We start from the raw sequence: 14,537 nt of genomic DNA on the forward strand, positions 1-14,537 counted from the left end.
GGAAAGAGATAACCACTCCTGCCTGAAAAGAAGGGTAAAGAGATAATCATTCCTGCGTGAAAAGTAGGGTGGCAGGGCATAAAATCCTGAGATGAACTCAGAATCAAGAGGGGAAAGTAGTATGTGAGCTTACTTGATTTCTTTCTCTGCTTCAATGAGAATGTCCTCTCCTGCATCTTCCGTTTGCTTGGAGCCTGCAGGCAGAACCAGAACAGTCAGGTCTGAAAGAAGGTGGAGTTCTCTGCTGTGGGAAAACCTACAGAAGCCCAAGTCACAACCACTGTCCTAAAGTACACACAAGGATAAACAGAGGGTGAGGTCTTGGTTCTGTTCCCAAAAAGGGAGCCACTCAGTACACCGCTTAAAAAGTGCATAGGAATCTGTATAAACAAAGGCAAGTTCTTTATCATCCAAATTCCTCACTCCCCACTGCTATTGAACATCCTGAGAATTTTTGTTTCTCCCGTGCACTGCCCAGAGTAAATTATAGTGATAAATTGGGTTTCTCCACACAGAATTACTCTGTGAGAAGTGGTGAGGAGGTTTTCCTATGGGGAAAACAGCCAGAGTGCCGGACGAAGGAGAACTGATTTTTGGTTGAATCCAAATTCTCCAGCAGAAGATCATGGCAACCTGGGATACACCTGACCTCTACTGCTCCCCACTGCTAAAATCTTTCTCCTCCCAGATGACCTGAGCAACTCAGACCTGGTAAAAGGTTTTCTGGTGTAACCCAGACCTGTTGAAATGTTTTCTCTGTAAGAAAGTCAAACCGACCCTCAGAAAGGGCTAATGGGGAAAAAAATATTAGCCCTATTAGCCCTCTGTGGGTTAATGACTGATTTGTTATTGGAGCTCCTGAGAATTTTTGTTGTTTCTCCTGTGCACTTGTCAGAGTATATCAAATGATCTTCCCCTAAAAACGCTGAGTGGGCAGGGGCATAACAGAGGTGCTTCAACCCTCTGATCATTTTTGTGGCCCTCCTTTGTAGCCAGAGGAAGGCTAATTTTGTTACCAATTATCACGTTGTCTTTTTCTTTCTTTTGGAAAATTAGCCACATAGATTATATTTGTTTTCTATTTTCCTCATACCTTACCATTTTTATTTCCATCCCAACCACTAAGAGCATTGCAGAGAGGCTGCGACTGCTCTCACATACTTTTTGGGAGCCTTTTATCTTTTGTTCCTCAACTACAGTTTGGGAAATCATCACTAAAGTTCATACACTGCATAATGTACAATGTTTAGGAGACACGAGATGTCTTGAAATCTTGCTATAGTGCAGTTCTTATCTATGGCAGCTGGTGTGGGGTCAGTAGCTCTGACCGAGGAAGCTGTGACTGGTCCGGAGAGATGGTCCTGAAAGGAATCGCCTTCCCGAGGCCCGGTGTCTTCCCTCAGCTGCTGGCAGGAGGGCCCTTGCAGAAGCTATCAGCTCTTTAGAGATATCAGCTCGTGATTTCAGCTCAGCTCTGCAGGGCAGCCTCCAGGCCAGACCAGGGAGAGAGACGAGAGGCTCGTGTAGCTGTTCCGCACGAGGCAGCTTTATGAGCTCGGCGAAGGGGAAAGCCAGGGACGAGCATCTCTCTGCCCTCGCAGGGGCAGGGGGATAGCTTTATAGGGATACAGGGGGTGGGTGTCAGAGGGTGAGGGCCAATGTGTTACAAAGGACCTGCACAGGGTCTCCCAGAGGATTCTGGGTTTGTCTTCTTCTCGCCGTAACTGTAGAGTAGCTCCCTTTCCAGGGGAGCTCTGCTGGGAGGTTTAGGCATTCTACTTATCTCAGCAGACGTCTCCCCAGGGCGGGGGCTGGGCATACCCCACACTTATCAGTAGTTTTAAAATATAAATCTCACTTGACAGAAAAACATAAAGTTTTCAGAAAAGTAAGAGGAAAAAAGGGAGTATTCCCACTGGCTCCCCTCTAGTCTCTACTGTCTTCTGTATTTCCTCACTGTCCATCTTGTTCCTTGTAGCTATCTCTGTGCTAATACTTTGCCAAATTATTTCTGTATACAGTTATTTTTTTCATCTTAGTATTACAATTTTGTTGTAATAACTTACTGCTAGTTCTGTGCAGAGACTTTCCAGAGTTAACTGAAGTGCTGCTTGAGGAAGGGAATTGCTGGCATCACTTTAATGTAGGGGCATCAATACAAACTAGCAGAATGAAATACATTGGATCCACTACCTCCCTGTCTAACCAAGAAAGAACTAAAAAAAATTAACTTGAAAGATCACACTGAGACAGAAACTAACAAAAGAAAGTTTCAGAGAGTTTTAAAAAATACTGGTCTATACCGTTAGCCTAAGGCCTGTCTATGCACCTTGATTATCCAAACTGCTTATGTGCTGCCTCTCAAACTGCCCAACAGAGGATGAATCTGGGCCCACCAAGAGATCAGCCTAAGTTCAAACCCTCTGGTTAAGAAATTTGAGCCACAGGGTATATAAACTGAAACAAGCCTCGTGGGCTAAACCATGCCATAAATACCTGCTTTAAAGTAGTAAGGGCAAAGTCTATTCCCTGTGATTAAATAGGTCTGTGAAGAAGGATTTTGCAGTAGCATGGCTGCTGCTGCAGCCATTTGTTAGGGCATTATCATAACACAGCATCTGCTCCTTTATATCCTTCTTTATAGCTCTGACTTTCAAAGAGATGTTAGTGATTACCTCACATCTTTATTATATAAAAAGAGCTGTTTGCCAGTTCAGTGTTTAGGAAAAAAAAAGTTTTTGTCAGTTACTCATCAATTTGCTCATCTGTTTGTCCTATGCAACATGATGATTTCAAGTCTGCTGACACTGTTACCCAAGGGAGTATGATTCATGCAATAATTTTCCTTCCTTCCTGCCTATTTCTTTTAAATTTGGTGGAACTTTAATACATCCCATATATATTTTTCACCTTAAACTACTAGCACTACAGTCATTAATTCATTTAACTTTTAAAACCTTATTTTTGTATTTTAGATAGGAGTTTTATGAGTATTAGATAAATACTTTCAGTTAAGATGGCATACAACTTTGGTTTCGTACCTTTAACATCCCATTCTTGCCAGGATACCTATTTTCTTTTTCTCTTCTCTTGGAAAATGAACACCTTCAAGAATAAAAATTAATATTCATAAATACACAAATAAAATACATAAAACTCATAAAACTTTTTTTTTTAATAGATTCCATTCTCACCAAGACTATGAGAGAATATTAGCAAGGTGGGCAGTTTCCCCTTTTTCTGTAGGGAGATCATTTAGCATTCTCCAGGATACAGAGTCAACCTGAGGCCTTCTGAAGTAGTCTCCTGATACCGAATCCTGTAGTGATTAGAGCACAGCTTGTCAAGAGAAACCCATTAGGTCCTTCTAGGTGAAGGGAGACAGGACTTCCCATTCCTATAGGAAGGGAAAGGCAATTGAGGAAGAGACCATGTTGGCAGAGGTTTCACTTTGGTAAGCTCAAATCAGGTGAATATGAAAATGCACAGCAACATATTGGTCCTGGCAAAGACAAGGGTGCCAGATTTGCGCGCTAAAATGGTCATGGCTAATGTCTTCATGCTCTAGATGCAATGAGCTGAGGGAAACATTTTGACTTGTAAAGTCAAAATACACCCTAATCCAAAGAGTAAAGGAAAAAGGAGTAATATCTTGTGGTCAGTCTCCCTCTTTAGCAGAGTCCTGGAGGCAGTGCATGAGGTTTAATGGCTTTTAACTCTCAGCACTGACCAATTTATTAAGTGTGTGCTTGCTGTTTCTGAAAGAGTTTTCATTGTCATGATCTGATGGGTTTAGAAGAGTTTCCAGCTTGTATGCACAACATAATTGGGGTCCCTCGCACAACAGCTCTTGTGGAGGATTTTCCCAGAGAAAGCTGTCAGGTTGTAGGAAACACTTCTTTTTACTTTACTGTCCATTTCTATTTTCCTTCACATAGCTGTCTTCTCCTTTCCTTGTCCCAGATGGCTGCTCTCCTATATCCAACACTTACCACAAAAACTTTCACCTTATCATGTGCTTTTTTCTTCCATGTATTTTTTCCTCTGCTTATTGGTTTGTTTTTCTTAACATTTCCTTCCAAATATTAGATTAAAAAAAATACTTTAAACAAACAAAAGCACATTTAACTTCAATGCTTCATTTTCCCCAGATCTGTTTATATACATTCCAGATATGTTTCTGTACAGAGGTTCCATTTCAAAGTCCCTTCCAATTTGCTGTGCACAGCATCCTACAGGAACAGTCTGTGAAGTTGCAATTGTCCTTCAAGGTCTCTTATGTCTCAGTTACTGCGGTAGCTCTCACTTTGACCTTTAAAAGAGCATCTTCTAGACAGCTGAAATGTGGGTCAAAGTTCACTGTTACCATATCCATGCTCGTTCCTCTCTTTCCCATCAAACACTTCTTATTTGTGGCACCAGGCTTTTGCTAGAGCTGTCGTTAGTTTTAGCCAGTTTTGTGCCCCTAGAAAGGAGCAGAGTCATACCTGAATCCCCTGGAAGGAAAAAAAGGAAGTACTCTTCCCCCATAAGAGATTTGTTTTTTGGAGGCAACCTGCCTCAACCTGTTAAAGAGAAAATTACTGCAATGCTGTAACTTATACACAGACATTCTGAATGGACAGTGAAGCATTCAGAAAATCATGAGAAATTATTAAGTCATGCTTTAGTTGTTTGCCTTTAGATGAGTTCTCATGTTTTTGAAATTTGGGAACTGAGAATCTTCTCACATTTTTGATACTAATTCCAGTAAAACTACACATAACAGCATTGTAGGCGTTCTCCTTCATCTCACAATCCTAAATCTACATCATCAAACCTTTTAACCAGCTTGGAAAGTCCTGTACACAGTTAAACCCATGTAAACAGAGTTAATATAAGGCCTAAATTAAATTACAGTAGATGTCAGAATATGTTAAGATGACAAAATTAGTCTGTTTTCCAGTCCTACATAGCAATGGAGCCCTCTATGGGTTACAAAGCAAACTGATCACTTTCTAGCCAAGATATAATATGGCCAGTTATGTATTTAATTGAAACAATTATGTATATTTTCCACTTGATCTTTTTTTTTTAATGACTTAATACAGGTACAGAACATCATGTTACTGGGTTAAATTTAAATAAGATGACCACTCTAAAAGGGTATCTTCTACAGTAATGATCAAAGATAATGATATTGAATGACAATGATTGCTGCAAATTGGAATTTAATGAATATGCCTCTACCTAGTGAGCATACATACAAGTAAGCCAGAAGGCTTTGGTGTTGTTTAATTGAGTATGATATCCTGATATTTCAACCTATCATTTGCTAGGCAAAATAAATAGAAGTAATAATAATAATAGAATATTACATTGAATGCAATTAGCATACTTTCAGCATTTTCATTCAATATTTTGTGTGAAGATTCAGCTAGACTTTTAAAAGAAGGTTGCTTTTATTTGAGAGGACAAGGTCTCAATTTTTCAATTGAAAAGATTTTTGGTGACATTTCTGAGCTATAGCAGGCTGGAATTTGTCAATATTGATATATATTAACATACACAAGAATTAAAGAAGCAGTCAGTCAAAAATGTGATAATAACATCCTTTTTTTTCCTGTAATTTTATCTCACTTGGCATTTATTATATTATTATAATTCTTGATAATGATAGAAACATGACAAGTTGTCTTTAAGTGCGTTAATTTTACTGAATTTCACTTTATAAATATATCGATATGATTTGAAATTCATACTACAAAAAACAATATGAAAGACTCCAATGTATTTTGCTCCACTTAAGACAGTGTATCTTTTTGGATGATTTTTATTAATGTTGAAGTATTGAAAGTCATAAATTGAAAACAGGCTGAGAGACTTGTGGTTGTTCAGCCTGCAGAAGAGAAGATTCTGGAGAGACCTTAGAGCACCTTCCAGTACCTAAACGGGACCGTCAAGAGACCTGGAGAGAGACTTTTGACAAGGGCCTGTAGTGACAGGACAAGGCAGAACGACTTCAAACTGAAAGAGAGTAGGTTTACATTAGACATTAGGAAGAAATCCTCCACTTTGAGGATGGTAAGACACTGGAGCAGGTTTTCCTGAGGCTGTGGAAGTTTCCAAGGCCAGGTTGGATGGTGCTCTGAGTAACCTGTTCTAGTGGGTGGCATCCCTGCCCATTGCAGTGGGGTTGGAATTAGGTGATCTTCAAAGACTCTTCCAATCCAAACATTCTATAATTCTACAAAATTCCACTGGACTTGATAATCCTTGTGGGTCTCTTCCAACTCAGAACAATCTGTAATTCTGTGAGTTTCTTCAGAGCTTGAAGAACTAAATTTTTCTTTTGACATAAATGTATAAATTAGTATTTTAAGTATATTTCATTCAAATTAAAACTTGCCAAACTTTTTATAAACTTTATGCAATTTAATGGTTTAGGGAACCACAGCTCACATATAAACTATGGTTTCTGTACATTTTCAAGTTGGTTTTTTTTGTAAGTATCAAAGTTACTGACAACTCAGTTTCTGAAGGACCTCTATTTAATAATATTTTGGAATATTTTTACTTCTATTTCAAAAATTACATGGAAATCATATACCATTATAATTGTCATTGGTTGCTCATTTATAAATCCAGTCAGCTAATTTTGCATTTTACAAAATGCAAACATGGAGGAAGCAGAAAACTTGTAAAACACACTATTTACTAATCTATTTGAATTTTTGATGGTAAAAATCAATAAAGCAATTTGCTAGAAAGAAATCAGTCTCATAAGCCTTTTTTATAAATTAGCTCTTTTTAATCAGATGAATGTTGTGTCCCACTTTTTGGTAATTACTGTAGAATTAATTGTCTAATTTAGGACTTAGGGACATCGAATCAACTAAAAAGATAAATTGAACTGTTTTGTTTGTGTTGATTCTGGGACTTAAAAAACAGCCTGTGATTACTTATAAAAGCTCTCACTATCAATTAACATACAAATCCAACACCTTTAAGTAAAGCCATTAAATCTGTTTCTATGCCCATTTTTCAACACTGCTGTGGATCGAGTGTATTGAAACAACCAAAAGCTTACACTTCCCTGGATTCTGATAGAAAATACTTGGTAATAAAGAGCCTAAAGCTTCCATGTTATTTGTTCAGTACATCAACTTCCTGATTTTTGTGCTGATTTTTCTTGATGACAGACCTTACAAATCACATTCTCTCCAGGATGGCTATAGGAAGCTGATTACTCTCACTAATCCCTAAGTCAAAGTGACGAGTATTTTATCAGAGACATTACTCTCACAGTTACAGACCTAAACGGTTCGTGTCTTGTAGATCCTACCATATTAAAACCCTTCCAAGCTTAGTGTTCTTTAAGATAAAGGTGTATTGGTTCTGATTATATGAAAAACTTCACATCTTCCTCTGTTGATTGAAACTACTCGGGTGTGTTTACTACACAGTTCTAATACTGACAGATGAGTGTGATTTCAGTGAATGGTCCTACCCTAGATGCCTCTTTGTCCAGCTGAATCTCATTCTGCCTCCCCCGGGTCACTATGCAAACTTCGTGATGGAACAGAAGGGAAGAAAGGTACACAACATTGTATTCCTTTGATTCAGGGCTGGATTTACAAGTCTATTGCAAATGACACTTGGAACTTGTCCATTTTAAGGCATGTGCCTTGTTTCAATCAGTTCTGCTGAATGCCTTGTTAATTATTACAACATTTTCAGATGAAAGAGGCAACACATTTGATCCTGTCCTGTTAGTTTCAACTGGTTCTAACTTTAGGCAGTGCCAAAGAAAACAGGACCATGATTTCAGTGGGACCACTTAAAATCAGTGCCGGTAACAGCGTAACATATTACTAGTTACAGCTCCTTTCCTGGCATCATTATGCCTCTGAAACTATATGAGAAAGATTCCTACAGTTCATATTTATATGAAAAAATAAACACAAATATAGGAAATATAGAGGCCTTCCTTTTGAGTCCTCTGAGATATTTTCTATTCAGTACAACACTGTTCTGGTATTAGAGCAAAACAGTGGTGTAAGTATGGCCACAACTTGGAGGAACTAGTTTGAAGAAGATAGATTATAAAACAGAGGTCCACAAAACACATCGGTTTTGATTTATGAGGCTGGCATTTCTCAAGCATGTTGCATTATTATTGACTAATCTTTTAAGAGTTATGTGAATGTGAAGGCACGTAACTCACGGGAAGTGGGACAAAGTCTATTAAACTGTAAGTCTCTATTCTTCAAGGAGGTGGTATGTGGAAAATAGAACTCAGATGAATTCCAAAGGTAAATAAAACCAGGCTCAAAGCCTGGTACGCAAAGGAGAACATCAAGTGGAGAACACTGCATATAGACCGTCACAAATGAAGTCATAAAGCTTCTGAACACTCCAAAGCACTGTTTGCCAGGTGGTGGAGAAAGTGTGAAGTGACTTCTGAGAACCTCAGTCATGACCTTAAGTGACTGCCAGCTGTTATGTAACAAGGACAGGTGTGGTAATACCATTACATTGCATTATGCAATGGTAAATCACAAAGAAACAGAGGACATGCACAAGCTCCATCGGTTCGTGAACTAGACTGCTTCAGTAAACTTTCATGCATATTGCTCACACAATAATGTAGTTATTTTTCATTGTTATATTACTTTTTAATTGGTTGAAGACGGGATCCTGCTCATGAAATGTAGGTATGAGCAAATAGGGTATTTATTCCCTTGCTGCATTAAGAAATTTGAAAACACATACATACTTCCTGACTCTGGAAGTATATATGTACCTCATCACTGCTACTTTTTAATGTAAAAAGCAGGAGTGTCAATAAACACCTAAAAGTGGCTCAAGATGTATCTTGGATCTCAGGTAACAGTTTATGCTTTCAGAGGCTACAGTCCAAGGCTTCCTGGTCATTCCAAAATGCTGAAGAATTTATGAAGCGATGGTGAAAAGCTCTACAGAACCGTCTCAAAAGGAAAGCTTTGAGTAAGCTTTTGCGTGTGAGATAGTGACATCCAGTGGTGAGTTTGGTTACCTGCACTGATCTCTTCCCCGATGAACAGAGTAACATCAATACTTGCATTTATACTTGAAACACATTAAAATATTTTAAACATATTTTAAAATTTTAAAAAATATTAAAATAGAAAAATATACACAGTTTTTGTGTTCCCTAAGCAAAAAACCATACTTTGATACATTAATTATGAAAATGGTGTGTTCACCTGAAGTGAAAAATTACAGAATCACAGAATGGGTCACATTGGAAGGGACCACAGTGAGTCACCTTGTCCAACCTCTTTCCTTGAGCAGGGTCATCCTAGACAACATTCTACAGGATCGCACCCAGAAGGTTTAATCAAGCTTACAATAAAAGTAAGCAAAAATGTTTAGCTATATTTGAAGAAATAGAACATTTCCTACACTACAGCTGTATTCTTTTCTATCTTGGTCAGACAAAGAATCACTACTTCTCTTTTTCCTGAAAATCTCAGTTCCTATAAAAATGGAGTTCAAGATCTGAGCTTATGATTCTCAACACTCACAAAGCAACTCTCTGTAAACTCGTCCTCCATTTAGGATTTGCAGCCACAGCATATTACCATCTAACTCAAACACAGCTTTTCTAGAGTGGATCCCTCCTTTCAAGATGCAGCTGTTGAAAAGCCCTAAAACTGTCCTTCAAAGTTCTGTTTAGAATACACTCAAGGATGTAGAAGACCTCAATTCACTGTCCTTCTGTGCCTTTCAGAGATAGGTGGTTGTTTTTATTGGAGATGGAGATCAATGTACCTACTAAGCTAGGAAATACTGCTGAAGAAGAGACATTTAAAATCCCTTATTGCATCTGTTCCATTTTGTCTAGAATCATGAGATTCATTGGACCAAAAAGAGGTGAAAATACATCCCACATTAAAAACATGGTATTTCAGTGGATATGGAAAAAGAGAGCATTCTAGGTTCTCATTTTTGGAAACTCACCTCAGTTACTACTTTTTCATAGGATACAAGGCCAACCTCAAACTCCAGCAAATTTGCCAATTAATTTCTGATAATCTCTCTTTTTACAGATTATCATTATTTCACAGTGCAACAAAACTACCTTCTACTATGATAAAGTTGCCAGGTTAATATTACTGTCTCCCTTGTAATGCTTTTCCATGAAGCTGACACCGTGTGCTGTCATGGAAAGACACATTAAGGCAGGCTGAAGGTTTGAGTCACTGCCTGCAAGATACATAGAGCAGTAACAAATCACCTCTGTCTCGTCTCACTCTCTGAAGGACTCAGCTGAGCAGCTATCTGCTTTTCTGTATGCATGGCTCTTTCACAACCAACCTAAATTCAGGTTTTCCAATTAAAAGCAAAGGTATTCCACCAGTCTTAAACATTTTGCTCTCCTTCACTTACACATACAAATTCTAAGCAGGCAAAACAGCCTCTAAATGAATGATCTAATTATTTTGGTTTATCAGCAAGTAGGCCCATACTTAATATTATTACACTATCACTTCATAAATCCAGACACATGATGAAAAAAGTCATGCTTTACTTACTGAGGGTTTCTCTTATGGCTTATGGTACCTACTTTAAAAAAAAACCAAAGCAAACCAACAAGCAACTTCACTCTGAAACTTAGTGTTTCTTAGGCAAGTTTAGCTAGAGGAGACCCAGATAAATTTGAGTCTTTCTGAAATGTAGAAAATGGGAATATTTTTCTGACAAACACACGTGCCCATGCAAGACAAGGTCATCTACAACAGCCAAAAAGGCTTCTCTAAGGGCAAATCCTGTCTGACCCACCCGGTGGCCTTTTATGATGGAGTGACTGCAACAATCAACAGGGGAAGACCAACAGACGTCATCCAGAGACTTCCGCAAGGTCTGTGACACAGTCCCACACATCCTCATCACTGAACTGGAGAGGTGTGGATTTGAAGTGTGGACTATTCTATGGATAAGAAACTGGCTGGATGGACACAGGCAGAGGATTGTAGACAATTGCTTAAGTCCAAGTGGAGGCCAGTGACAAACGGTGTCCCTCAGTGCCCTTGTATTGGCATCAGTGCCCTTTAATGCCTTTATTAATGACACAGTGAGATCCAGTGCACCCTCAGCAAGTTTGCAAGTGACACAAAGCTGAGTGGTGCAGATGACACAAAAGAAGGAAGGGGTGTAATCCAGAGATGTTCCGCCCGGAAGAAGCTCCAGGCAGACCTTGTTACAGCTTCCACTGCCCTTCCAATAGGAGTTTCACTTTCTCCCTACTTAGGAGACTTGCATCTATGTATGATATGCATCTGCTCTCTCCCTCAAGTCCGTATCTCCACTCTTGTGAAGACTATTCAAGTGATTAAAATTAGTTTCACAAATACTTCCTTAACTTATAAATTTACAAGTGCTCTGCAATTTTGTACCCAAATGTTTTTCACATTAGTCTAAGATCAGTTTTGTAGATCATCTTTCCTATGTCTTAAATGACATCTATTTTAGACAGAACTGTACATCTCCAAACAAAGATACAACTTTTACTAAATATGGACAGTCTCCACTGTGCTCACATCCATTACAAATTACCTTAATTTAATGAAAACAGGCTACTTGAAGTGAAACTGAAGCCTTCTTCATTTTTACCTGGTTTTAATTTTCAGTTATTTATTAAATAAAGCATTAAAAAGGGAGCAAAATTACACAGAACATTACTAAATTTCTTCCTTTCCTTTCTGTTCTACAAAGAAGCATAAAACTACCAAATTTTCATCCAGTTTTAAAAAAATATATTTATCTAGAAGCCTTAAAAACATGAAGTGCAAATTAAAAGAAATGCAGAGATCATTTTGAATTATTTACTCAAATTAAACTGGAAAATTTGCCAAACTGGGAATTTTTATGAGAAAAAAAGAAAGAAAAAAGTCTGATTAAAAATAAATACAAATTAACTCAATTTAAGATACAGTGAGTGGACAGTTTTATTTATAAAATGCCACTGGCACACAGTACACATAGGAAGTATGAAACTTGATTTATAAAGAAGTGAAATGCTTCACAGAAGCATGGATTCCTGAGTTATTCTGAGTAAAATCTCTAATTTACTGTAATTCACACACAGCTCCAATTGGCTTAAGCAGCAGAAGAATTGATACTTGATAAGCACAGAGTAAAGACATAGCTAAAAAATACACAGGCAAATGGAAATTGGAAGATTGTGTCTCATCAATACTAGCCTTGCTCATGGTGGAAAACTATCTTACAGTGAAGGGCACAAAGACTTGTTAAGACTGAGTTTCATAATTTCACAGCCAATTCAAATGTACTGTAGATACCTGCTGTCATCTCAGTGTCCACAGCCACAATTACAAAGTCCTCTTGACATCGGGCACAAAAATCCTTCTGTTTCTGCATACCCATGCAGAAGAACTGATTACCCGGACAGGTGTTATTACAACCGAAGAAAGAAAAATAGTGTTTGGCACTTTCACTTTTTTTTCTCGGTTTTCCTTCTCTGCTGTAGCATCTTTAGTTCAGTCATTACATTCAAAGTTCTGTAAACCCAGGAGACCTGAAAAGTAAGTAAATTATTAAATTCAACTAATCCATATACCTTTACTTATCCATTTAATGAAAGCACCTACATGAATGAACACATACATACCACAATTATAATAGTATTCACCAGCAGTGGCGCTGAAAATACAAGTGAAATAAACATTCCTCTTGAATCAAAGTATTGGTATTTAGAAAAGAGCCTGAAAGAAAGACAATGAAAATGAAAGATGAAGCTTTATTTAGTGTAGTTCACACATTCAACTTTCCCAGCAACTATTCTACATGGACATTGTACACATCATCCCACATCTTCAGATCACCAAGCATAGGCCAGAATTCTACTGTATTAAGTCAGAAAAAAGAGGCAGTCAATACCTCATCAGTTATGAATATTAATACCAGTCTTTCTCTTCTTTATAGTTTTATGTGCAAAAACTTACTAACATGACTACAAGAGCACATCACAAGAGTGCATCACAAACCATGCTTATTCTGAAGCATCTGAAATGACTTTTCTACGTATTTTGCTAACTTATATTAGAAAAGATAACAAAAATAATAAATGTAGCAAAGCTCTAATTAGGTCTTATATGACTGACGTGAAACATAAAGACGACAATTAGATGCCAGCATAAAGTGGTGTTAAACACATAACTTCCACTCATATCAGGTAAAGATTAATTCAATGCTCATCAAAATAAACCATCAGTTTGATTCTGGTATACATGTTTAGTAAAACAGACAAATTTAATGCTTTTTATACACATAAGTAAGTATATAAAGCAGCAGTGGGATTTTTGAGAAGTGGGTCTTAACTTCAGCTATTAAACATGAATACCAAAGAAAACCCAACAAAAACAAAGCCCAAAGCTCACATGCTTTTCCTCTTAACCTCAGCACTCTGCTTTTCTCTCAGTTCTTTCACCAGTTAGTTTACAAGCATCCATATAAACAGATTTTAAGTAGTACAATAAATTATACTATTAATAATTATTATTTCTTATAAGTTATGTTGTTTATTTTTATTCAAAAATGAAAGTGAAAACATTTACCTCCAATTCATGGCTGCTAATTCATTGATATATTCAGCACAGTACACTAAGCCTGCTATACAACAACAAAAAAAGTTAGATTCAATACTGATTTAAAAGTAAACTGCTTGTAATAAATCATCTAATCCAAATCCGTATACAAAGCTAGTACGTGTTCTGCCAGTCAGCCATGACTGCTTTGGCTAGGCAAGGTCACTGGATTCTCAGGCTGATAAACCCTGAGACAACACAAGTTGTTACTGCAATGTACAAGCCAATCTTGCTCTTCCTCATGCCATTATCACAGCTGTCGGCAGGGCATATGGTGAACTTGCTTCAGAAACTAAAGCTGACCATATTCAGCATTAGAACAAGGCAGAATAGAAAGCAACTGCTGGCTCTCAGTCGATTTCTTTTCTGCTTCTCCAGGACAGCAACACTTCATTGGGAAGCCGTGACACACACGGTAATGACCACCAAGAAACCTTACTCATCTCAGATCCTCACTAAGGCCAGGGTTTTAAGTCACTACTTCACACATTTTCCTGCAAATAAAATAAATGCATATTTATAGGTCATAGCAGGTTCTATCGCAGATTATCGCCGACAGACACATGCACTGCTAGCAGAGACTCACGAATTTGCAGGCACTGCTCTGGTGCCCGGCACCACACGGTGTGCCCGTGCACTCACCCATGCAGAGGAAGTGCCCGACCTGCACCCGGCGGTGCTGCAGGGACGCGCACGTCAGAAGAAAGCAGAGCAGGTGGAAGGCGGCCAGCCCCAGCGCCCAGGGCTGGAACCAGTCCGTGCGCGGCGGGCAGAGGGAAGGCGGGTCAGCCAGCGGCGGGGAAGGGGCGTCGCCGGGCGGCCACGGCGACCGGCGCTCCTCCCGCACCAAACGCGGCCGGTCTCGCTCACGGACCGCGCCCTGCAGAGCCCCCCGCACCAGGCTCG

The 14,537-nt window shown here is 38.6% G+C and overlaps 1 protein-coding gene and 1 long non-coding RNA gene across 2 annotated transcripts in view; both read right to left on the reverse strand.

Moving 5' to 3' along the window:
* Positions 1 to 7: 7 nt before the first annotated feature.
* Positions 8 to 5,917, reverse strand: LOC108445426. The gene is made up of 3 exons (XR_001860278.1): positions 3,195 to 5,917; positions 3,042 to 3,105; positions 8 to 285 (listed from the first exon to the last, which is right to left on the reverse strand). It is a non-coding gene; the product is annotated as an uncharacterized LOC108445426 (long non-coding RNA).
* Positions 5,918 to 11,947: 6,030 nt separating this feature from the next.
* TMEM18 (transmembrane protein 18) overlaps positions 11,948 to 14,537 on the reverse strand; it is a 2,882-nt gene continuing 292 nt past the window's right edge. Inside the window, exons 2-5 of the mRNA XM_017728949.1 lie at positions 14,274 to 14,533; positions 13,602 to 13,656; positions 12,656 to 12,749; positions 11,948 to 12,562 (exon numbers count right to left, since the gene is read on the reverse strand). Of these exons, the coding sequence (XP_017584438.1) occupies positions 12,479 to 12,562; positions 12,656 to 12,749; positions 13,602 to 13,656; positions 14,274 to 14,533 (493 nt within the window). The 3' untranslated portion in view covers positions 11,948 to 12,478. The remainder of the gene's footprint in view (positions 12,563 to 12,655; positions 12,750 to 13,601; positions 13,657 to 14,273; positions 14,534 to 14,537) is intronic.

Source organism: Corvus brachyrhynchos, unplaced genomic scaffold (genome assembly GCF_000691975.1).
Source record: "Corvus brachyrhynchos isolate BGI_N302 unplaced genomic scaffold, ASM69197v1 scaffold1, whole genome shotgun sequence".
NCBI classification, from domain to species: domain Eukaryota; kingdom Metazoa; phylum Chordata; class Aves; order Passeriformes; family Corvidae; genus Corvus; species Corvus brachyrhynchos.